The sequence below is a fragment of the Scyliorhinus torazame genome, chromosome 4 (assembly GCF_047496885.1).
Source record: "Scyliorhinus torazame isolate Kashiwa2021f chromosome 4, sScyTor2.1, whole genome shotgun sequence".
NCBI lineage: Eukaryota > Metazoa > Chordata > Chondrichthyes > Carcharhiniformes > Scyliorhinidae > Scyliorhinus > Scyliorhinus torazame.
The window spans coordinates 353,608,992-353,636,006 of record NC_092710.1 but is presented as its reverse complement, the minus strand read 5'-3'; the positions used below and the strand labels follow the sequence as shown (position 1 = coordinate 353,636,006).

Genomic DNA, 27,015 nt, shown 5'->3' with positions numbered 1-27,015 from the left:
CAAACCCCCGTACCTCCCCCCGCAAATACCCACACAATAACACACCCAAACCCCCATACCCCCCACGCAGATACCCACACAGTAACACACCCAAACCCCCATACATCCCCCCGCAAATACCCACACAGTAACACACCCAAACCCCCATACCTCCCCCGCAGCTACCCACACAGTAACACACCCAAACCCCCATACCTCCCCCCACAGATACCCACACAATAACACACCCAAACCCCCATACCTCCCCCCGCAGATACCCACACAGTAATACACCCAAACCCCCCCATACCCCCCTCGCAGATACCCAAACAGTAAAACACCCAAACCCCCCACGCAGATACCCACACAGTAACACACCCAAACCCCCATACCCCCCCGCAGATACCCACACAGTAACACACCCAAACCACCGTACCCCCCGCAGATACCCACACAGTAACACACCCAAACCCCCGTACCCCCCCGCAGATACCCACACAGTAATACACCCAAACCCCCATAACCCCCCCGCAGATACCCACACAGTAACACACCCAAACCCCCATATCCCCCCCGCAGATACCCACACAGTAATGCACCCAAACCCCCATACCCCCACGCAGATACCCACGCAGTAATACACCCAAACCCCCTTACCTCCCCCGCAGATACCCACACAGTAACACACCCAAACCCCCATACCGCACCCGCAGATACCCGCACAGTAAAACACCCAAACCCCCCATACCCCCCACGCAGATACCCACACAGTAACACACCCAAACCCCCATACCCCCCTGCAGATACCCACACAGTAACACACCCAAACTCCCATACCCCCCGCAGATACCCACACAGTAACTCACCCAAACCCCCATACCTCCCCCGCAGATACCCACACAGTAACACACCCAAACACCCATACCTCCCCCTGCAGATACCCGCACCGTAATACACGCAAACCCCCATAACTCCCCCCGCAGGTACCCACACAGTAATACACCCAAACCCCCACGCAGATACCCACACAGTAACACACCCAAACCCCCATAACTCCCCCCGCAGATACCCACAGAGTAACACACCCAAACCCCCATACCCCCGCAGATACCCACACAGTAATACACCCAAACTCCCGTACCTCCCCCCGCAAATACTCACACAGTAACACACGCAAACCACCGTACCCCGCACGTAGATACCCACAGTAATACACCCAAACCCCCATACCTCCCCCGCAGATACCCACACAGTAATACACCCACACCCCCATACCCCCCCGCAGATACCCACACAGTAATACACCCAAACCCCCATACCACCCCCCGCAGATACCCGCACAGTAAAACACCCAAACCCCCCATGCAGATACCCACACAGTAACACACCCAAACGCCCATACCCCCCCCGCAGATACCCACACAGTAACACACCCAAACTCCCATACCCCCCCGCAGATACCCACACAGTAATACACCCAAACCCCCGTACCCCCCCGCAGATACCCACACAGTAACACACCCAAACCCCTATACCTCACCCCGCAGATACCCACAGTACTACACCCAAACCCCCATACCTCCCCCGCAGATACCCACACAGTAATAAACCCAAACCCCCATACCTCCCCCCGCAGATACGCACAGTAACACACCCAGACCCCCACGCAGATACCCACACAGTAATACACCCAAACCCCCATACCTCCCCCCGCAGATACCCACACAGTAACACACCCATACCCCCACGCAGATAATCACACAGTAACACACCCAAACCCCCATACCCCCCCCGCGCAGATACCCACACAGTAACACACCCAAACCACCATACCTCCCCCGCAGACACCCACACAGTAACACACCCAAACCCCCATACCTTCCCCCGCAGATGCCCACACAGTAACATACCCAAACCCCCATACCCCCCACGCAGATACCCACACAGTAACACACCCAAACCCCCATACCCCCCACTCAGATACCAACACAGTAACACACCCAAACCCCCATACCCCCCCCCGCAGATACCCACACAGTAATAAACCCAAACCCCCATACCTCCCCCCGCAGATACCCACACAGTAACACACCCAGACCCCCACGCAGATACCCACACAGTAATACACCCAAACCCCCATACCTCCCCCCGCAGATACCCACACAGTAACACACCAATACCCCCACGCAGATAATCACACAGTAACACACCCAAACCCCCATACCTTCCCCCGCAGATGCCCACACAGTAACATACCCAAACCCCCATACCCCCCACGCAGATACCCACACAGTAACACACCCAAACTCCCATACCCCCCGCAGATACCCACACAGTAACACACCCAAACCCCCATACCTCCACCCGCAGATACCCACAGTAATACACCCAAACCCCCATACCCCCCACGCAGATACCCACACAGTAACACACCCAAACCCCCATACCCCCCCGCAGATACCCACACAGTAACACACCCAAACCACCATACCCCCCGGCAGATACCCACACAGTAATACACCCAAACCCCCATACCTGCCCCCGCAGATACCCACAGTAATACACGCAAACCCCCATAACTCCCCCCGCAGGTACCACACAGTAATACACCCAAACCCCCACGCAGATACCCACACAGTAACACACCCAAACCCCCATAACTCCCCCCGCAGATACCCACAGAGTAACATACCCAAACCCCCATACCCCCGCAGATACCCACACAGTAATACACCCAAACCCCCGTACCCCCCCCGCAGATACCCACACAGTAATACACCCAAACCCCCGTACCTCCCCCCGCAAATACCCACACAGCAACACACGCAAACCACCGCACCCCCCACGGAGATACCCACAGTAATACACCCAAACCCCCATACCTCCCCCGCAGATACCCACACAGGAATACACCCAAACCCCCATACCCCCCCGCAGATACCCACACAGTAATACACCCAAATCCCCATACACCCCCCGCAGATACCCGCACAGTAATACACACAAACCCCCGTACCTCCCCCCGCAAATACCCACATAATAACACACCCAAACCCCCATACCCCCCACGCAGATACCCACACAGTAACACACCCAAACCCCCATACATCCCCCCGCAAATACCCACACAGTAACACACCCAAACCCCCATACCTCCCCCGCAGCTACCCACACAGTAACACACCCAAACCCCCATACCTCCCCCCACAGATACCCACACAATAACACACCCAAACCCCCATACCTCCCCCCGCAGATACCCACACAGTAATACACCCAAACCCCCCAATACCCCCCTCGCAGATACCCAAACAGTAAAACACCCAAACCCCCCATACCCCCCACGCAGATACCCACACAGTAACACACCCAAACCCCCATACCCCCCCGCAGATACCCACACAGTAACACACCCAAACCACCGTACCCCCCGCAGATACCCACACAGTAACACACCCAAACCCCCGTACCCCCCCGCAGATACCCACACAGTAATACACCCAAACCCCCATAACCCCCCCGCAGATACCCACACAGTAACACACCCAAACCCCCATATCCCCCCCGCAGATACCCACACAGTAATACACCCAAACCCCCATACCCCCACGCAGATACCCACACAGTAATACACCCAAACCCCCTTACCTCCCCCGCAGATACCCACACAGTAACACACCCAAACCCCCATACCGCACCCGCAGATACCCGCACAGTAAAACACCCAAACCCCCCATGCAGATACCCACACAGTAAAACACCCAAACCCCCATACCCCCCTGCAGATACCCACACAGTAACACACCCCAACTCCCATACCCCCCGCAGATACCCACACAGTAATACACCCAAACCCCCATACCTCCCCCGCAGATACCCGCACAGTAAAACCCCCAAACCCCCCATACCCCCCACGCAGATACCCACACAGTAACACACCCAAACCCCCATACCCCCCCGCAGATACCCACACAGTAACAAACCCAAACTCCCATACCCCCCGCAGATACCCACACAGTAACACACCCAAACCCCCATACCTCCACCCGCAGATACCCACAGTAATACACCCAAACCCCCATACCCCCCACGCAGATACCCACACAGTAACACACCAAAACCCCTATACCTCCCCCCGCAAAGACCCACACTAACACACCCAAACCCCCATAGCCCCCACGCAGATACCCACACAGTAACACATCCAAACCCCCTTACCTCCCCCGCAAATACCCACATAGTAACACACCCAAACCCCCATACCTCCCCCGCAGATACCCACACAGTAACACACCCAAACACCCATACCTCCCCCTGCAGATACCCGCACCGTAATACACGCAAACCCCCATAACTCCCCCTGCAGGTACCCACACAGTAATACACCCAAACCCCCACGCAGATACCCACACAGTAACACACCCAAACCCCCATAACTCCCCCCGCAGATACCCACAGAGTAACACACCCAAACCCCCACAGATACCCACACAGTAATACACCCAAACCCCCGTACCCCCCCGCAGATACCCACACAGTAATACACCCAAACCCCCGTACCTCCCCCCGCAAATACTCACAGTAACACACGCAAACCACCGTACCCCCCACGTAGATACCCACAGTAATACACCCAAACCCCCATACCTCCCCCGCAGATACCCACACAGTAATACACCCACACCCCCATACCCCCCCCGCAGATACCCACACAGTAATACACCCAAACCCCCATACCCCCCCGCAGATACCCGCACAGTAAAACTCCCAAACCCCCCATGCAGATACCCACACAGTAACACACCCAAACGCCCATACCCCCCCGCAGATACCCACACAGTAATACACCCAAACCCCGTACCCCCCCGCAGATACCCACACAGTAACACACCCAAACCCCTATACCTCACCCCGCAGATACCCACAGTAATACACCCAAACCCCCATACCTCCCCCGCAGATACCCACACATTAATAAACCCAAACCCCCATACCTCCCCCCGCAGATACCCACACAGTAACACACCCAGACCCCCACGCAGATACCCACACAGTAATACACCCAGACCCCCATACCTCCCCCCGCAGATACCCACACAGTAACACACCCATACCCCCACGCAGATAATCACACAGTAACACACCCAAACCCCCATACCCCCCCGCGCAGATACCCACACAGTAACACACCCAAACCACCATACCTCCCCCGCAGACACCCACACAGTAACACATCCAAACCCCCATACCTTCCCCCGCAGATACCCACACAGTAACACACCCAAACCCCCATACCCCCCACGCAGATACCAACACAGTAACACACCCAAACCCCCATACCTCCCCCCGCAGATACCCACACAGTAACACACCCAGACCCCCACGCAGATACCCACACAGTAACACACCCAAACTCCCATACCCCCCGCAGATACCCACACAGTAACACACCCAAACCCCCATACCTCCACCCGCAGATACCCACAGTAATACACCCAAACCCCCATACCCCCCACGCAGATACCCACACAGTAACACACCCAAACCCCCATACCCCCCCGCAGATACCCACACAGTAACACACCCAAACCACCATACCCCCCCGCAGATACCCACACAGTAATACACCCAAACCCCCATACCTGCCCCCGCAGATACCCACACAGTAACATACCCAAACCCCCACGCAGATACCCACACAGTAACACACCCAAACCACCATACCCCCCCGCAGATACCCACACAGTAATACACCCAAACCCCCACGCAGATACCCACACAGTAACACACCCAAACCCCCATAACTCCCCCCGCAGATACCCACAGAGTAACACACCCAAACCCCCATACCCCCGCAGATACCCACACAGTAATACACCCAAACCCCCGTACCCCCCCCGCAGATACCCACACAGTAATACACCCAAACCCCCGTACCTCCCCCCGCAAATACCCACACAGTAACACACGCAAACCACCGTACCCCCCACGGAGATACCCACAGTAATACACCCTAACCCCCATACCTCCCCCGCAGATACCCACACAGGAATACACCCAAACCCCCATACCCCCCCGCAGATACCCACACAGTAATACACCCAAATCCCCATACACCCCCCGCAGATACCCGCACAGTAATACACACAAACCCCCGTACCTCCCCCCGCAAATACCCACACAATAACACACCCAAACCCCCATACCCCCCACGCAGATACCCACACAGTAACACACCCAAACCCCCATACATCCCCCCGCAAATACCCACACAGTAACACACCCAAACCCCCATACCTCCCCCGCAGCTACCCACACAGTAACACACCCAAACCCCCATACCTCCCCCCACAGATACCCACACAATAACACACCCAAACCCCCATACCTCCCCCCGCAGATACCCACACAGTAATACACCCAAACCCCCCCATATCCCCCTCGCAGATACCCAAACAGTAAAACACCCAAACCCCCCATACCCCCCACGCAGATACCCACACAGTAACACACCCAAACCCCCATACCCCCCCGCAGATAACCACACAGTAACACACCCAAACCACCGTACCCCCCGCAGATACCCACACAGTAACACACCCAAACCCCCGTACCCCCCCGCAGATACCCACACAGTAATACACCCAAACCCCCATAACCCCCCCGCAGATACCCACACAGTAACACACCCAAACCCCCATATCCCCCCCGCAGATACCCACACAGTAATACACCCAAACCCCCATACCCCCACGCAGATACCCACACAGTAATACACCCAAACCCCCTTACCTCCCCCGCAGATACCCACACAGTAACACACCCAAACCCCCATACCGCACCCGCAGATACCCGCACAGTAAAACACCCAAACCCCCCATACCCCCCACGCAGATACCCACACAGTAAAACACCCAAACCCCCCATACCCCCCACGCAGATACCCACACAGTAACACACCCAAACCCCCATACCCCCCCGCAGATACCCACACAGTAACACACCCAAACTCCCATACCCCCCGCAGATACCCACACAGTAACACACCCAAACCCCCATACCTCCACCCGCAGATACCCACAGTAATACACCCAAACCCCCATACCCCCCACGCAGATACCCACACAGTAACACACCAAAACCCCTATACCTCCCCCCGCAAAGACCCACACAGTAACACACCCAAACCCCCATAGCCCCCACGCAGATACCCACACAGTAACACATCCAAACCCCCTTACCTCCCCCGCAAATACCCACATAGTAACACACCCAAACCCCCATACCTCCCCCGCAGATACCCACACAGTAACACACCCAAACACCCATAACTCCCCCCGCAGATACCCACAGAGTAACACACCCAAACCCCCACAGATACCCACACAGTAATACACCCAAACCCCCGTACCCCCCCCGCAGATACCCACACAGTAATACACCCAAACCCCCGTACCTCCCCCCGCAAATACTCACACAGTAACACACGCAAACCACCGTACCCCCCACGTAGATACCCACAGTAATACAACCAAACCCCCATACCTCCCCCGCAGATACCCACACAGTAATACACCCACACCCCCATACCCCCCCGCAGATACCCACACAGTAATACACCCAAACCCCCATACCCCCCCGCAGATACCCGCACAGTAAAACACCCAAACCCCCCATGCAGATACCCACACAGTAAAACACCCAAACGCCCATACCCCCCCCCGCAGATACCCACACAGTAACACACCCAAACTCCCATACCCCCCCGCAGATACCCACACAGTAATACACACAAACCCCCGTACCTCCCCCCGCAAATACCCACACAATAACACACCCAAACCCCCATACCCCCCACGCAGATACTCACACAGTAACACACCCAAACCCCCATACATCCCCCCGCAAATACCCACACAGTAACACACCCAAACCCCCATACCTCCCCCGCAGCTACCCACACAGTAACACACCCAAACCCCCATACCTCCCCCCACAGATACCCACACAATAACACACCCAAACCCCCATACCTCCCCCCGCAGATACCCACACAGTAATACACCCAAACCCCCCATACCCCCCTCGCAGATACCCAAACAGTAAAACACCCAAACCCCCCATACCCCCCACGCAGATACCCACACAGTAACACACCCAAACCCCCATACCCCCCCGCAGATAACCACACAGTAACACACCCAAACCACCGTACCCCCCGCAGATACCCACACAGTAACACACCCAAACCCCCGTACCCCCCCGCAGATACCCACACAGTAATACACCCAAACCCCCATAACCCCCCCGCAGATACCCACACAGTAACACACCCAAACCCCCATATCCCCCCCGCAGATACCCACACAGTAATACACCCAAACCCCCATACCCTCACGCAGATACCCACACAGTAATACACCCAAACCCCCTTACCTCCCCCGCAGATACCCACACAGTAACACACCCAAACCCCCATACCGCACCCGCAGATACCCGCACAGTAAAACACCCAAACCCCCCATACCCCCCACGCAGATACCCACAGTAAAACACCCAAACCCCCCATACCCCCCACGCAGATACCCACACAGTAACACACCCAAACCCCCATACCCCCCGCAGATACCCACACAGTAACACACCCAAACTCCCATACCCCCCGCAGATACCCACACAGTAACACACCCAAACCCCCATACCTCCACCCGCAGATACCCACAGTAATACACCCAAACCCCCATACCCCCCCACGCAGATATCCACACAGTAACACACCAAAACCCCTATACCTCCCCCCGCAAAGACCCACACAGTAACACACCCAAACCCCCATAGCCCCCACGCAGATACCCACACAGTAACACATCCAAACCCCCTTACCTCCCCCGCAAATACCCACATAGTAACACACCCAAACCCCCATACCTCCCCCGCAGATACCCACACAGTAACACACCCAAACACCCATAACTCCCCCCGCAGATACCCACAGAGTAACACACCCAAACCCCCACAGATACCCACACAGTAATACACCCAAACCCCCGTACCCCCCCCGCAGATACCCACACAGTAATACACCCAAACCCCCGTACCTCCCCCCGCAAATACTCACACAGTAACACACGCAAACCACCGTACCCCCCACGTAGATACCCACAGTAATACACCCAAACCCCCATACCTCCCCCGCAGATACCCACACAGTAATACACCCACACCCCCATACCCCCCCGCAGATACCCACACAGTAATACACCCAAACCCCCATACCCCCCCGCAGATACCCGCACAGTAAAACACCCAAACCCCCCATGCAGATACCCACACAGTAACACACCCAAACGCCCATACCCCCCCCGCAGATACCCACACAGTAACACACCCAAACTCCCATACCCCCCCGCAGATACCCACACAGTAATACACCCAAACCCCGTACCCCCCCGCAGATACCCACACAGTAACACACCCAAACCCCTATACCTCACCCCGCAGATACCCACAGTAATACACCCAAACCCCCATACCTCCCCCGCAGATACCCACACAGTAATAAACCCAAACCCCCATACCTCCCCCCGCAGATACCCACACAGTAACACACCCAGACCCCCACGCAGATACCCACACAGTAATACACCCAAACCCCCATACCTCCCCCCGCAGATACCCACACAGTAACACACCCATACCCCCACGCAGATAATCACACAGTAACACACCCAAACCCCCATACCCCCCCCGCGCAGATACCCACAGTAACACACCCAAACCACCATACCTTCCCCCGCAGATGCCTACACAGTAACATACCCAAACCCCCATACCCCCCACGCAGATACCCACACAGTAACATACCCAAACCCCCATACCCCCCACACAGATACCCACACAGTAACACACCCAAACCCCCATACCCCCCACGCAGATACCAACACAGTAACACACCCAAACCCCCATACCTCCCCCCGCAGATACCCACACAGTAACACACCCAGACCCCCACGCAGATACCCACACAGTAATACACCCAAACCCCCATACCTCCCCCCGCAGATACCCACACAGTAACACACCCATAGCCCCACGCAGATAATCACACAGTAACACACCCAAACCCCCATACCTCCCCCGCAGACACCCACACAGTAACACACCCAAACCCCCATACCTTCCCCCGCAGATGCCCACACAGTAACATACCCAAACCCCCATACCCCCCACGCAGATACCCACACAGTAACACACCCATGCCCCCCCGCAGATACCCACACAGTAACACACCCAAACCACCATACCCCCCCGCAGATACCCACACAGTAACATACCCAAACCCCCATACCCCCCACACAGATACCCACACAGTAACACACCCAAACCCCCATACCCCCCACGCAGATACCAACACAGTAACACACCCAAACCCCCATAACTCCCCCCGCAGATACCCAGACAGTAACACACCCAGACCCCCACGCAGATACCCACACAGTAATACACCCAAACCCCCATACCTCCCCCCGCAGATACCCACACAGTAACACACCCATACCCCCACACAGATAATCACACAGTAACACACCCAAACCCCCATACCTCCCCCGCAGACACCCACACAGTAACACACCCAAACCCCCATACCCCCCCGCAGATACCCACACAGTAATACACCCAAACCCCCGTACCCCCCCGCAGATACCGACACAGTAATACACCCAAACCCCCGTACCTCCCCCCGCAAATACTCACACAGTAACACACGCAAACCACCGTACCCCCCACGTAGATACCCACAGTAATACACCCAAACCCCCATACCTCCCCCGCAGATACCCACACAGTAATACACCCACACCCCCATACCCCCCCGCAGATACCCACACAGTAATACACCCAAACCCCCATACCCCCCCGCAGATACCCGCACAGTAAAACACCCAAACCCCCCATGCAGATACCCACACAGTAACACACCCAAACGCCCATACCCCCCCGCAGATACCCACACAGTAACACACCCAAACTCCCATACCCCCCGCAGATACCCACACAGTAATACACCCAAACCCCGTACCCCCCCGCAGATACCCACACAGTAACACACCCAAACCCCTATACCTCACCCCGCAGATACCCACAGTAATACACCCAAACCCCCATACCTCCCCCGCAGATACCCACACAGTAATAAACCCAAACCCCCATACCTCCACCCGCAGATACCCACACAGTAACACACCCAGACCCCCACGCAGATACCCACACAGTAATACACCCAAACCCCCATACCTCCCCCCGCAGATACCCACACAGTAACACACCCATACCCCCACGCAGATAATCACACAGTAACACACCCAAACCCCCATACCCCCCCCGCGCAGATACCCACACAGTAACATACCCAAACCCCCATACCCCCCACACAGATACCCACACAGTAACACACCCAAACCCCCATACCCCCCACGCAGATACCAACACAGTAACACACCCAAACCCCCATACCTCCCCCCGCAGATACCCACACAGTAACACACCCAGACCCCCACGCAGATACCCACACAGTAATACACCCAAACCCCCATACCTCCCCCCGCAGATACCCACACAGTAACACACCCATAGCCCCACGCAGATAATCACACAGTAACACACCCAAACCCCCATACCTCCCCCGCAGACACCCACACAGTAACACACCCAAACCCCCATACCTTCCCCCGCAGATGCCCACACAGTAACATACCCAAACCCCCATACCCCCCACGCAGATACCCACACAGTAACACACCCAAACCCCCATACCCCCCCGCAGATACCCACACAGTAACACACCCAAACCACCATACCCCCCCGCAGATACCCACACAGTAACATACCCAAACCCCCATACCCCCCACACAGATACCCACACAGTAACACACCCAAACCCCCATACCCCCCACGCAGATACCAACACAGTAACACACCCAAACCCCCATAACTCCCCCCGCAGATACCCACACAGTAACACACCCAGACCCCCACGCAGATACCCACACAGTAATACACCCAAACCCCCATACCTCCCCCCGCAGATACCCACACAGTAACACACCCATACCCCCACACAGATAATCACACAGTAACACACCCAAACCCCCATACCTCCCCCGCAGACACCCACACAGTAACACACCCAAACCCCCATACCCCCCCGCAGATACCCACACAGTAACACACCCAAACCACCATACCCCCCCGCAGATACCCACAGTAATAAACCCAAACCCCCATACCTCCCGCCGCAGATACCCACACAGTAACACACCCAAACCCCCATACCCCCCCGCAGATACCCACACAGTAACACACCCAAACCCCCATACCCCCCCGCAGATACCCACACAGTAACACACCCAAACCCCCATACCCCCCCCGCAGATACCCACAAAGTAACACACCCAAACCCCATACCTCCCCCCCGCAGATACCCACACAGTAACATACCCAAACCCCCATACCCCCCCGCAGATACCCACACAGTAATAAACCCAAACCCCCATACCCCCCCGCAGATACCCAGAGTAATACACACAAACCCCCATACCTCCCCCCGCAGATACCCACAGTAACACACCCAAACCCCCATGCCTCCCCCGCAGACACCGACACAGTAACACACCCAAACCCCCATACCTCCCCCCGCAGATACCCACAGTAACACACCCAAACCCCCATACCTCCCCCGCAGACACCGACACAGTAACACACCCAAACCCCCATACCTCCCCCCGCAGATACCCACACAGTAACATACCCAAACCCCCATACCCTCCACGCAGATACCCACACAGTAACACACCCAAACCCCTATACCTCCCCCCGCAGATACCCACACAGTAATAAACCCAAACCCCCATACCTCCCCCCGCAGATACCCACAGTAACACACCCAAACCCCCATACCCCCCCCCGCAGATACCCACACAGTAACACACCCAAACCCCCATACCCCCCCCGCAGGTACCCACACAGTAACACACCCAAACCCCCATACCTCCCCCCGCAGATACCCACAGTAACACACCCAAACCCCCATACCCCCCCGCGCAGATACCCACACAGTAACACACCCAAACCCCCACGCAGATACCAACAGAGTAACACACCCAAACCCCCATACCTCCCCCCGCAGATACCCACAGTAACACACCCAAACCCCCATACCCCCCCGCGCAGATACCCACACAGTAACACACCCAAACCCCCACGCAGATACCAACAGAGTAACACACCCAAACCCCCATACCCCCCCCCGCAGATACCCACACAGTAACACACCCAAACCCCCATACCTCCCCCCGCAGATACCCACAGTAACACACCCAAACCCCCATACCCCCCCGCGCAGATACCCACACAGTAACACACCCAAACCCCCACGCAGATACCAACAGAGTAACACACCCAAACCCCCATACCCCCCCCGCAGATACCCACACAGTAATAAACCCAAACCCCCATACCTCCCCCCGCAGATACCCACACAGTAACACACCCATACCCCCACGCAGATAATCACACAGTAACACACCCAAACCCCCATACCCCCCCCGCGCAGATACCCACACAGTAACACACCCAAACCACCATACCTCCCCCCGCAGATACCCGCATAGTAACACACCCAAACCCCCATACCCCCCCCCGCAGACACCCACACAGTAATACACCCAAACCCCCATACCTCACCCCGCAGACACCCACACAGTAATACACCCAAACCCCCATACCTGTGCCCGCAGATACCCACACAGTAACACACCCAAACCCCCACGCAGATACCCACACAGTAACACACCCAAACCCCCATACACGAGGGGCTGTTTAGCACAGGGCTATATCGCTGGCTTTGAAAGCAGACCAAGGCAGGCCAGCAGCATGGTTCAATTCCCGTACCAGCCTCCCCGAACAGGCACCGGAATGTGGCGACTAGGGGCTTTTCACAGTAACTTCATTTGAAGCCTACTTGTGACAATAAGCGATTTTCATTTCATTTCATTTTTCACAGTAATACACCCAAACCCCCATACCTCCCCCCCCGTAGATACCCGCATAGTAACACACCCAAACCCCCATACATCCCCACAGATACCCACACAGTAACACACCCAAACCCCCATACATCCCCACAGATACCCACACAGTAATACACCCAAACCCCCATACCTCCCCCCGCAGATACCCACACAGTAACACACCCAAACCCCCATACCTCACCCCGCAGATACCCACACAGTAATACACCCAAACCCCCCATACCCCCACGCAGATACCCCCACAGTAACACACCCAAACCCCTATACCTCTCCCCCACAGATACCCCCACAGTAACACACCCAAACCCCTATACCTCTCCCCCGCAGATACCCCCACAGTAACACACCCAAACCCCTATACCTCTCCCCCGCAGATACCCCCACAGTAATACACCCAAACCCCCATACCTCCCCCCGCAGATTCCCGCACAGTAACACACCCAAACCCCCATACCCCCCCGCAGATACCCACACAGTAACACACCCAAACCCCCATACCTCCCCCCGCAGATTCCCGCACAGTAACACACCCAAACCCCCATACACCCCCGCAGATACCCACACAGTAACACACCCAAACCCCCATACCTCCCCCCGCAGATTCCCGCACAGTAACACACCCAAACCCCCATACCCCCCCGCAGATACCCACACAGTAACACACCCAAACCCCCATACCTCCCCCCGCAGATTCCCGCACAGTAACACACCCAAACCCCCATACCCCCCCGCAGATACCCACACAGTAACACACCCAAACCCCCATACCTCCCCCCGCAGATACCCACGCGGTATTTTCTCACTGTGACTGGCTCATCACTCGAGCAGGAAACTCTCAATGTTTGCATTGCCACTTCCGGTGGCGACCATGGTGGAGTAGGTCACACATTCCATAGCTCCCGCCTGAAACGGACTTTCAGACCTTTTTCCCCCGACTTCCTCGGACTTTAGGGGATGGATCGGTGAAGTGGACGACGTTAAGAAGGATTCCCCCTCCAATGTATGAGTAATTGGACTAGAAGTGGCCGTGTGAAAAGACTCAGCCCGGACAGAGTGAAGCAGTCGGAGCTGGTACCGCGGTGCAGCATGGCGGAGGGCCAGGACCAGGGAGCGGGGGCTCAGTGGTCTAAGGAGCAACAGATGAAGCTCTTTAAGGACTGTTTCGCTGGGCTGAAAAAGGAAGCGCTGGACCCGATCAAGGCTGCGATCGATCAAGTGGTTTTGAATCAGGCGGCCCAAGGGAAAGCGATACAAGAAATTGAGCTGAAGATGTCTAGCCAGGAGGACTAACTAACCGTGCTGGAACACCTGGAGGTGTTGGATGAGCGTCACAAGAGAATGCAGGAGAAATTGGAGGACCTGGAGAACAGGTCCAGGAGGCAGAACTTAAGGAGCGTTGGCCTTCCCGAAGCAATTGAGGGGTCGAATGCGGGAGCATATGTGGCGAGCATGCTGGACACACTGATGGGGCCGGGGCGTTTTCTCGGCCCCTGGAAGTGGACGGAGCACAACGAGCCCTCGCAAGGATGCCTAAGGCGAATGACCCGCCGAGGGCCATGGTGGTGCGTTTCTACCGTTTATCAAAGAACTCGTCTTGCGGTGGGCCAAGAAGGAGCAGAGCAGCAGACGGGAGAACAGCGAGGTGCGCATCTACCAGGACCTGGGGGCGGAGATGGCCAAGAGACGTGCTGAGTTTAACCGGGTGAAGGCGGTCCTCTTCAAGAAGGGGGTGAAATTCGGGATGCTGTATCCAGCCCGGTTGTGGGTTACGCACGAAGACCGGCACTATTACTTTGAGGCACCGGACGATGTATTGTCTTTTATCAAAGAAAAGAAGTTGTAAGCGTCTTAAAAGGACACTTAAGTACAGAAGGGGCTGGGTGGGAAATGTCCAGTTTACCATGTTGATGTTTATGTTATTGCTTTGTTTGTTATAGTTATAAAAAATTTGCAAATGCTTCAATAAAAATATATATATTTAAAATGTTTGCATTATCCAGCTGTTCGGGCAGTGAATGTCCACACAACCCCCCCCTCCCCCCCACAAAACCCCAGGCACACACCCACTCCCCAGACACCCCTCCCCCACACAAGACCCAGACACCCCCTCCCCCAGACACCCCTCCCCCACACAAGACCCAGACACCCCCTCCCCCAGACACCCCTCCCCCACACAAGACCCAGACACCCCCCCCCACACAACACCCAGACACCCCCTCCCCCAGACACCCCTCCCCCACACAACACCCAGACACCCCCCTCCCCCAGACACCCCCACACACAAACCCAGACACACATCCCCTCCCCCAGACAACACCCAGACCACCCCACTCCCCCAGACACCCCCCCACACAACACCCAGACACACACACCCTCCCCCAGACATCCCGCCCCACACAACACCCAGACACACACCCTCCCCCAGACACCCCCCCACACAACACCCAGACACACACACCCTCCCCCAGACATCCCGCCCCACACAACACCCAGACACACACCCTCCCCCAGACACCCCCTCCCCCAGACACCCCTCCCCCACACAACACCCAGACACCCCCCTCCCCCAGACACCCCCACACACAAACCCAGACACACATCCCCTCCCCCAGACAACACCCAGACCACCCCACTCCCCCAGACACCCCCCCACACAACACCCAGACACACACACCCTCCCCCAGACATCCCGCCCCACACAACACCCAGACACACACCCTCCCCCAGACCCCCCCCACACAACCCCCTCCCCCAGACACCCCCACACAACCCCAGACACACACACCCTCCCCCAGACCCCCCCCCACACAACACCGAGCCACACACCCTCCCCCAGACCCCCCCAACACAACCCCAGACACCCCCCCCGACACCCCCACATACCCCCCTCCCCCAGACCCCCCTCCCCCAGACCCCCCCCACACACACCCCTCCCCCAGACACCCCCACACAACACCCAGACACTCCCCTCCCTCCCTCAGATACCCCCCTCCCCACACACAACATCCAGACACACACCCCTCCCCACACAAGACCCAGACACCCCCCCCCCCCCACCCCCATACCCAGACACTTCCCTCCCCCACACGTGTGACTTACCATCCATACATATCAGCAGCTGAGCCACAATCCGACGCTCCATGTCCTTGGAAGCAACTTCCCGTTTGGGAGAAATGGCATCAATCTCATCGATGAAAATGATGCAGGGAGCCTGGAGCTAGTGTAAGAGCCGGTACATCAGGGAGCAAACATCAAAATCAACAACACAAGGGGCAAGGGAACAGCAACAACAAGATATTACCCCCAAGGGCAGTCTCCACTGGCAGCACCTCCTCCCCCTGTTAACAGACAGCTAGAGTGTCAAACCCTCCAAACAGGCCCCACCTCCCAGACAACCCCACTGCCCCCAGCAACATGCCCACCTCCCAGACAACCCCACTGCCCCTGGCACCAGGCCCCACCTCCCAGAGAACCCCACTGCCCCCTGGAACAGGCCCCACCTCCCAGACAACCCCACTGCCCCCAGCAACATGCCCACCTCCCAGACAACCCCACTGCCCCTGGCACCAGGCCCCACCTCCCAGAGAACCCCACTGCCCCCTGGAACAGGCCCCACCTCCCAGACAACCCCACTACCCCCAGCAACAGGTCCCACCTCCCAGACAACCCCACTGCCCCTGGCACCAGGCCCCACCTCCCAGAGAACCCCACTGCCCCCTGGAACAGGCCCCACCTCCCAGACAACCCCACTACCCCCAGCAACATGCCCACCTCCCAGACAACCCCACTGCCCCTGGCACCAGGCCCCACCTCCCAGAGAACCACACTGTTCCCAGAACAGGCCCCACCTCCCAGACAACCCCACTGTTCCCAGAACAGGCCCCACCTCCCAGACAACCCCACTGCCCCTGGCACCAGGCCCCACCTCCCAGACAACCCCACTGCCCCTGGCACCAGGCCCCACCTCCCAGAGAACCACACTGTTCCCAGAACAGGCCCCACCTCGCAGTGACAACCCCACTGTTCCCAGAACAGGCCCCACCTCCCAGACAACCCTACTGCCCCTGGAACAGGCCCCACCTCCCAGTGACAACCCCACTGTTCCCAGAACAGGCCCCACCTCCCAGACAACCCTACTGCCCCTGGAACAGGCCCCACCTCGCAGTGACAACCCCACTGTTCCCAGAACAGGCCCCACCTCCCAGACAACCCTACTGCCCCTGGAACAGGCCCCACCTCCCAGTGACAACCCTACTGCCCCTGGAATAGGCCCCACCTCCCAGTGACAACCCCGTTGCCCCCGGTAACAGGCCACACCTCGCAGACAACCCCACTGCCCCCGGCAACAGGTCCCACCTCCAAGACAACCCCACTGCCCCTGGAACAGGCCCCACCTCCCAGTGACAACCCCACTGCCCCCGGCAACAGGCCCCACGTCCCAGACAACCCCACTGCCCCCGGCAACAGGCCCCACGTCCCAGACAACCCCACTGCCCCCGGCAACAGGTCCCACCTCCAAGACAACCCCACTGCCCCCGGCAACAGGCCCCAGCTCCCAGACAACCCCACTGCCCCCGGCAACAGGCCCCACGTCCCAGACAACCCCACTGCCCCTGGAACAGGCCCCACCTCCCAGACAACCCCACTGCCCCCGGCAACAGGCCCCAGCTCCCAGACAACCCCACTGCCCCCGGCAACAGGCCCCACGTCCCAGACAACCCCACTGCCCCCGGCAACAGGTCCCACCTCCAAGACAACCCCACTGCCCCCGGCAACAGGCCCCAGCTCCCAGACAACCCACTGCCCCCGGCAACAGGCCCCCACCTCCCAGACAACCCAAATGCCGCCGGCAACAGGCCCCACCCCCCACTGACTGCCCCACTGCAGTCAGGGCGAGCAGAAGGGAGCTAGCGAGTGTGAGGGGAGAGCGAGCAGAAGGGAGCTAGCGAGTGTGAGGGGAGAGCGAGCAGAAGGGAGCTAGCGAGTGTGAGGGGAGAGCGAGCAGAAGGGAGCTAGCGAGTGTGAGGGGAGAGCGAGCAGAAGGGAGCTAGCGAGTGTGAGGGGAGAGCGAGCAGAAGGGAGCTAGCGAGTGTGAGGGGAGAGCGAGCAGAAGGGAGCTAGCGAGTGTGAGGGGAGAGCGAGCAGAAGGGAGCTAGCGAGTGTGAGAGGAGAGCGAGCAGAAGGGAGCTAGCGAGTGTGAGAGGAGAGCGAGCAGAAGGGAGCTAGCGAGTGTGAGAGGAGAGCGAGCAGAAGGGAGCTAGCGAGTGTGAGGGGAGAGCGAGCAGAAGGGAGCTAGCGAGTGTGAGGGGAGAGCGAGCAGAAGGGAGACAGCGAGTGTGAGGGGAGGGCGAGCAGAAGGGAGCTAGCGAGTGTGAGAGGAGAGTGAGCAGAAAGGAGCGAGCGAGTGTGAGGGGAGAGCGAGCAGAAGGGAGCTAGCGAGTGTGAGAGGAGAGCGAGCAGAAGGGAGCTAGCGAGTGTGAGGGGAGAGCGAGCAGAAGGGAGCTAGCGAGTGTGAGGGGAGAGCGAGCAGAAGGGAGCTAGCGAGTGTGAGGAGAGAGCGAGCAGAAGGGAGCTAGCGAGTGTGAGAGGAGAGCGAGCAGAAGGGAGATAGCGAGTGTGAGGGGAGAGCGAGCAGAAGGGAGCTAGCGAGTGTGAGGAGAGCGAGCAGAAGGGAGATAGCGAGTGTGAGAGGAGAGCGAGCAGAAGGGAGTTCGCGAGTGTGAGGGGAGAGCGAGCAGAAGAGAGCTAGCGAGTGTGAGGGGAGAGCGAGCAGAAGGGAGCTAGCGAGTGTGAGGGGAGAGCGAGCAGAAGGGAGCTAGCGAGTGTGAGGGGAGAGCGAGCAGAAGGGAGCTAGCGAGTGTGAGGGGAGAGCGAGCAGAAGGGAGCTAGCGAGTGTGAGGGGAGAGCGAGCAGAAGGGAGCTAGCGAGTGTGAGAGGAGAGCGAGCAGAAGGGAGCTAGCGAGTGTGAGAGGAGAGCGAGCAGAAGGGAGCTAGCGAGTGTGAGAGGAGAGCGAGCAGAAGGGAGCTAGCGAGTGTGAGGGGAGAGCGAGCAGAAGGGAGCTAGCGAGTGTGAGGGGAGAGCGAGCAGAAGGGAGACAGCGAGTGTGAGGGGAGGGCGAGCAGAAGGGAGCTAGCGAGTGTGAGAGGAGAGTGAGCAGAAAGGAGCGAGCGAGTGTGAGGGGAGAGCGAGCAGAAGGGAGCTAGCGAGTGTGAGAGGAGAGCGAGCAGAAGGGAGCTAGCGAGTGTGAGGGGAGAGCGAGCAGAAGGGAGCTAGCGAGTGTGAGGGGAGAGCGAGCAGAAGGGAGCTAGCGAGTGTGAGGAGAGAGCGAGCAGAAGGGAGCTAGCGAGTGTGAGAGGAGAGCGAGCAGAAGGGAGATAGCGAGTGTGAGGGGAGAGCGAGCAGAAGGGAGCTAGCGAGTGTGAGGAGAGCGAGCAGAAGGGAGATAGCGAGTGTGAGAGGAGAGCGAGCAGAAGGGAGTTCGCGAGTGTGAGGGGAGAGCGAGCAGAAGAGAGCTAGCGAGTGTGAGGGGAGAGCGAGCAGAAGGGAGCTAGCGAGTGTGAGGGGAGAGCGAGCATAAGGGAGCTAGCGAGTGTGAGGGGAGAGCGAGCAGAAGGGAGCTAGCGAGTGTGAGGGGAGAGCGAGCAGAAGGGAGCTAGCGAGTGAGAGAGGAGAGCGAGCAGAAGGGAGCTAGCGAGTGTGAGGGGAGAGCGATCAGAAGGGAGCTAGCGAGTGTGAGGGGAGAGCGAGCAGAAGGGAGCTAGCGAGTGTGAGGGGAGAGCGATCAGAAGGGAGTTAGCGAGTGTGAGGGGAGAGCGAGCAGAAGGGAGCTAGCGAGTGTGAGGGGAGAGCGATCAGAAGGGAGTTAGCGAGTGTGAGGGGAGAGCGAGCAGAAGGGAGCTAGCGAGTGTGAGGGGAGAGCGAGCAGAAGGGAGCTAGCGAGTGTGAGGGGAGAGCGAGCAGAAGGGAGCTAGCGAGTGTGAGGGGAGAGCGAGCAGAAGGGAGCTAGCGAGTGTGAGGAGAGAGCGAGCAGAAGGGAGCTAGCGAGTGTGAGAGGAGAGCGAGCAGAAGGGAGATAGCGAGTGTGAGGGGAGAGCGAGCAGAAGGGAGCTAGCGAGTGTGAGGAGAGCGAGCAGAAGGGAGATAGCGAGTGTGAGAGGAGAGCGAGCAGAAGGGAGATAGCGAGTGTGAGGGGAGAGCGAGCAGAAGGGAGCTAGCGAGTGTGAGAGGAGAGCGAGCAGAAGGGAGCTAGCGAGTGTGAGAGGAGAGCGAGCAGAAGGGAGCTAGCGAGTGTGAGAGGAGAGCGAGCAGAAGAGAGCTAGCGAGTGTGAGAGGAGAGCGAGCAGAAGGGAGATAGCGAGTGTGAGGGGAGAGCGAGCAGAAGGGAGATAGCGAGTGTGAGGGGAGACCGAGCAGAAGGGAGATAGCGAATGTGAGGGGAGAGCGAGCAGAAGGGAGCTCGCGAGTGTGAGGGGAGAGCGAGCAGAAGAGAGCTAGCGAGTGTGAGGGGAGAGCGAGCAGAAGGGAGCTAGCGAGTGTGAGGGGAGAGCGAGCAGAAGGGAACCAACGAGTGTGAGGGGAGAGCGAGCAGAAGGGAGCTAGCGAGTGAGAGAGGAGAGCGAGCAGAAGGGAGCTAGCGAGTGTGAGGGGAGAGCGAGCAGAAGGGAGCTAGCGAGTGTGAGGGGAGAGCGAGCAGAAGGGAGCTAGCGAGTGTGAGGGGAGAGCGAGCAGAAGGGAGCTAGCGAGTGTGAGAGGAGAGCGAGCAGAAGGGAGATAGCGAGTGTGAGGGGAGAGCGAGCAGAAGGGAGCTAGCGAGTGTGAGGAGAGCGAGCAGAAGGGAGATAGCGAGTGTGAGAGGAGAGCGAGCAGAAGGGAGATAGCGAGTGTGAGGGGAGAGCGAGCAGAAGGGAGCTAGCGAGTGTGAGAGGAGAGCGAGCAGAAGGGAGCTAGTGAGTGTGAGAGGAGAGCGAGCAGAAGGGAGCTAGCGAGTGTGAGAGGAGAGCGAGCAGAAGAGAGCTAGCGAGTGTGAGAGGAGAGCGAGCAGAAGGGAGCTAGCGAGTGTGAGAGGAGAGCGAGCAGAAGGGAGCTAGCGAGTGTGAGGGGAGAGCGAGCAGAAGAGAGCTAGCGAGTGTGAGAGGAGAGCGAGCAGAAGGGAGCTAGCGAGTGTGAGGGGAGAGCGAGCAGAAGGGAGCTAGCGAGTGTGAGGGGAGAGCGAGCAGAAGGGAGCTAGCGAGTGTGAGAGGAGAGCGAGCAGAAGGGAGCTAGCGAGTGTGAGAGGAGAGCGAGCAGAAGGGAGCTAGCGAGTGTGAGAGGAGAGCGAGCAGAAGGGAGCTAGCGAGTGTGAGGGGAGAGCGAGCAGAAGGGAGCTAGCGAGTGTGAGGGGAGAGCGAGCAGAAGGGAGCTAGCGAGTGTGAGGGGAGAGCGAGCAGAAGGGAGCTAGCGAGTGTGAGGGGAGAGCGAGCAGAAGGGAGCTAGCGAGTGTGAGGGGAGAGCGAGCAGAAGGGAGCTAGCGAGTGTGAGGGGAGAGCGAGCAGAAGGGAGCTAGCGAGTGTGAGGGGAGAGCGAGCAGAAGGGAGCTAGCGAGTGTGAGGGGAGAGCGAGCAGAAGGGAGCTAGCGAGTGTGAGAGGAGAGTGAGCAGAAAGGAGCGAGCGAGTGTGAGGGGAGAGCGAGCAGAAGGGAGCTAGCGAGTGTGAGAGGAGAGCGAGCAGAAGAGAGCTAGCGAGTGTGAGGGGAGAGTGAGCAGAAAGGAGCGAGCGAGTGTGAGGGGAGAGCGAGCAGAAGGGAGCTAGCGAGTGTGAGAGGAGAGCGAGCAGAAGAGAGCTAGCGAGTGTGAGGGGAGAGCGAGCAGAAGGGAGCTAGCGAGTGTGAGGGGAGAGCGAGCAGAAGGGAGCTAGCGAGTGTGAGGGGAGAGCGAGCAGAAGGGAGCTAGCGAGTGTGAGGGGAGAGCGAGCAGAAGGGAGCTAGCGAGTGTGAGGGGAGAGCGAGCAGAAGGGAGATAGCGAGTGTGAGGGGAGAGCGAGCAGAAGGGAGCTAGCGAGTGTGAGGGGAGAGCGAGCAGAAGGGAGATAGCGAGTGTGAGGGGAGAGCGAGCAGAAGGGAGTTAGTGAGTGTGAGGGGAGAGTGAGCAGAAGGGAGCTTTCGAGTGTGAGGAGAGCGAGCAGAAGGGACCTAGCGAGTGTGAGAGGAGAGCGAGCAGAAGGGAGCTAGCGAGTGTGAGAGGAGAGCGAGCAGAAGGGAGCTAGCGAGTGAGAGAGGAGAGCGAGCAGAAGGGAGCTAGCGAGTGTGAGGGGAGAGCGAGCAGAAGGGAGATAGCGAGTGTGAGAGGAGAGCGAGCAGAAGGGAGCTAGCGAGTGTGAGAGGAGAGCGAGCAGAAGGGAGCTAGCGAGTGTGAGGGGAGAGCGAGCAGAAGGGAGCTAGCGAGTGTGAGGGGAGAGCGAGCAGAAGGGAGATAGCGAGTGTGAGGGGAGAGCGAGCAGAAGGGAGCTAGCGAGTGTGAGGGGAGAGCGAGCAGAAGGGAGATAGCGAGTGTGAGGGGAGAGCGAGCAGAAGGGAGCTAGCGAGTGTGAGGGGAGAGCGAGCAGAAGGGAGCTAGCGAGTGTGAGGGGAGAGCGAGCAGAAGGGAGCTAGCGAGTGTGAGAGGAGAGCGAGCAGAAGGGAGATAGCGAGTGTGAGGGGAGAGCGAGCAGAAGGGAGCTAGTGAGTGTGAGGAGAGCGAGCAGAAGGGAGCTAGCGAGTGTGAGGGGAGAGCGAGCAGAAGGGAGCTAGCGAGTGTGAGAGGAGAGCGAGCAGAAGGGAGCTAGCGAGTGTGAGAGGAGAGCGAGCAGAAGGGAGATAGCGAGTGTGAGGGGAGAGCGAGCAGAAGGGAGCTAGCGAGTGTGAGGGGAGAGTGAGCAGAAGGGAGTTAGTGAGTGTGAGGGGAGAGCGAGCAGAAGGGAGATAGCGAGTGTGAGGGGAGAGCGAGCAGAAGGGAGCTAGCGAGTGTGAGAGGAGAGCGAGCAGAAGGGAGCTAACGAGTGTGAGGGGAGAGCGAGCAGAAGGGAGTTAGTGAGTGTGAGGGGAGAGCGAGCAGAAGGGAGATAGTGAGTGTGAGGGGAGAGCGAGCAGAAGGGAGCTAGCGAGTGTGAGAGGAGAGCGAGCAGAAGGGAGCTAGCGAGTGTGAGGGGAGAGCGAGCAGAAGGGAGCTAGCGAGTGTGAGGGGAGAGCGAGCAGAAGGGAGCTAGCGAGTGTGAGAGGAGAGGGAGCAGAAGGGAGCTAGCGAGTGTGAGGAGAGCGAGCAGAAGGGAGCTAGCGAGTGAGGGGAGAGCGAGCAGAAGGGAGATAGCGAGTGTGAGGGGAGAGCGAGCAGAAGGGAGCTAGCGAGTGTGAGGGGAGAGTGAGCAGAAGGGAGCTAGCGAGTGTGAGGGGAGAGTGAGCAGAAGGGAGCTAGCGAGTCTGAGAGGAGAGCGAGCAGAAGGGAGCTAGCGAGTGTGAGGAGAGCGAGCAGAAGGGAGCTAGTGAGTGAGGGGAGAGCGAGCAGAAGGGAGATAGCGAATGTGAGGGGAGAGCGAGCAGAAGGGAGCGAGCGTGAGGGGAGAGCGAGCAGAAGGGAGCTAGCGAGTGAGAGGAGAGCGAGCAGAAGGGAGATAGCGAGTGTGAGGGGAGAGTGAGCAGAAGGGAGATAGCGAGTGTGAGGGGAGGGCGAGCAGAAGGGAGCTAGCGAGTGTGAGGGGAGAGTGAGCAGAAGGGAGCTAGCGAGTGTGAGGGGAGAGTGAGCAGAAGGGAGCTAGCGAGTGTGAGGGGAGAGTGAGCAGAAGGGAGATAGCGAGTGTGAGGGGAGAGTGAGCAGAAGGGAGTTAGCGAGTGTGAGGGGAGAGCGAGCAGAAGGGAGCTAGCGAGTGTGAGAGGAGAGCGAGCAGAAGGGAGCTAGCGAGTGTGAGAGGAGAGCGAGCAGAAGGAAGCTAGCGAGTGTGAGGGGAGAGCGAGCAGAAGGGAGCTAGCGAGTGAGGGGAGAGCGAGCAGAAGGGAGCTAGCGAGTGTGAGGGGAGAGCGAGCAGAAGGGAGCTAGCGAGTGTGAGGAGAGCGAGCAGAAGGGAGCTAGCGAGTGTGAGGGGAGAGCGAGCAGAAGGGAGCTAGCGAGTGTGAGGGGAGAGCGAGCAGAAGGGAGCTAGCGAGTGAGAGAGGAGAGCGAGCAGAAGAGAGCTAGCGAGTGTGAGGGGAGAGCGAGCAGAAGGGAGCTAGCGAGTGTGAGGAGAGCGAGCAGAAGGGAGCTAGCGAGTGTGAGGGGAGAGCAAGCAGAAGGGAGCTAGCGAGTGAGAGAGGAGAGCGAGCAGAAGAGAGCTAGCGAGTGTGAGGGGAGAGCGAGCAGAAGGGAGCTAGCGAGTGTGAGGAGAGTGAGCAGAAGGGAGATAGCGAGTGTGAGGAGAGCGAGCAGAAGGGAGCTAGCGAGTGTGAGGGGAGAGCGAGCAGAAGGGAGCTAGCGAGTGTGAGGAGAGCGAGCAGAAGAGAGCTAGCGAGTGTGAGGGGAGAGCGAGCAGAAAGGAGCTGGCGAGTGTGAGGGGAGAGCGAGCAAAGGGAGATAGCGAGTGTGAGAGGAGAGTGAGCAGAAGGGAGCTAGCGAGTGTGAGAGGAGAGTGAGCAGAAGGGAGCTAGCGAGTGTGAGAGGAGAGTGAGCAGAAAGGAGCTAGCGAGTGTGAGAGGACAGCGAGCAGAAGGGAGCTAGCGAGTGTGAAGGGAGAGCGAGCAGAAGGGAGATAGCGAGTGTGAGGGGAGAGCGAGCAGAAGGGAGCTAGCGAGTGTGAGGGGAGAGCGAGCAGAAGGGAGCTCGCGAGTGTGAGGGGAGAGCGAGCAGAAGGGAGCTAGCGAGTGTGAGGGGAGAGCGAGCAGAAGGGAGCTAGCGAGTGTGAGGGGAGAGCGAGCAGAAGGGAGAGCGAGCAGAAGGGAGCTAGCGAGTGTGAGGGGAGAGCGAGCAGAAGGGAGCTAGCGAGTGTGAGGGGAGAGCGAGCAGAAGGGAGTTAGTGAGTGTGAGGGGAGAGCGAGCAGAAGGGAGATAGCGAGTGTGAGGGGAGAGCGAGCAGAAGGGAGATAGCGAGTGTGAGGGGAGAGCGAGCAGAAGGGAGATAGCGAGTGTGAGGGGAGAGCGAGCAGAAGGGAGATAGCGAGTGTGAGGGGAGAGCGAGCAGAAGGGAGTGAGCAGAAGGGAGATAGCGAGTGTGAGGGGAGAGCGAGCAGAAGGGAGCTAGCGAGTGTGAGAGGAGAGCGAGCAGAAGGGAGATAGCGAGTGTGAGGGGAGAGCGAGCAGAAGGGAGCTAGCGAGTGTGAGGAGAGCGAGCAGAAGGGAGCTAGCGAGTGTGAGGGGAGAGCGAGCAGAAGGGAGCTAGCGAGTGTGAGAGGAGAGCGAGCAGAAGGGAGATAGCGAGTGTGAGGGGAGAGCGAGCAGAAGGGAGCTAGCGAGTGTGAGGGGAGAGTGAGCAGAAGGGAGTTAGTGAGTGTGAGGGGAGAGCGAGCAGAAGGGAGATAGCGAGTGTGAGGGGAGAGCGAGCAGAAGGGAGCTAGCGAGTGTGAGAGGAGAGCGAGCAGAAGGGAGCTAGCGAGTGTGAGGGGAGAGCGAGCAGAAGGGAGTTAGTGAGTGTGAGGGGAGAGCGAGCAGAAGGGAGATAGTGAGTGTGAGGGGAGAGCGAGCAAAAGGGAGCTAGTGAGTGTGAGAGGAGAGCGAGCAGAAGGGAGCTAGCGAGTGTGAGGGGAGAGTGAGCAGAAGGGAGATAGCGAGTGTGAGGGGAGAGTGAGCAGAAGGGAGTTAGCGAGTGTGAGGGGAGAGCGAGCAGAAGGGAGCTAGCGAGTGTGAGAGGAGAGCGAGCAGAAGGGAGCTAGCGAGTGTGAGAGGAGAGCGAGCAGAAGGGAGCTAGCGAGTGTGAGGGGAGAGCGAGCAGAAGGGAGCTAGCGAGTGAGGGGAGAGCGAGCAGAAGGGAGCT

General features: G+C 58.6%; 1 protein-coding gene across 1 annotated transcript in view; it reads right to left on the bottom strand.

Annotated features, from left to right (window-relative positions):
- The window catches only part of nvl (nuclear VCP like), a 368,828-nt gene that overhangs the window by 164,075 nt on the left and 177,738 nt on the right, over window positions 1–27,015 (bottom strand). The window contains exon 9 of the mRNA XM_072500597.1: window positions 17,169–17,286. Within this exon, the coding sequence (XP_072356698.1) occupies window positions 17,169–17,286 (118 nt within the window). The remainder of the gene's footprint in view (window positions 1–17,168; window positions 17,287–27,015) is intronic.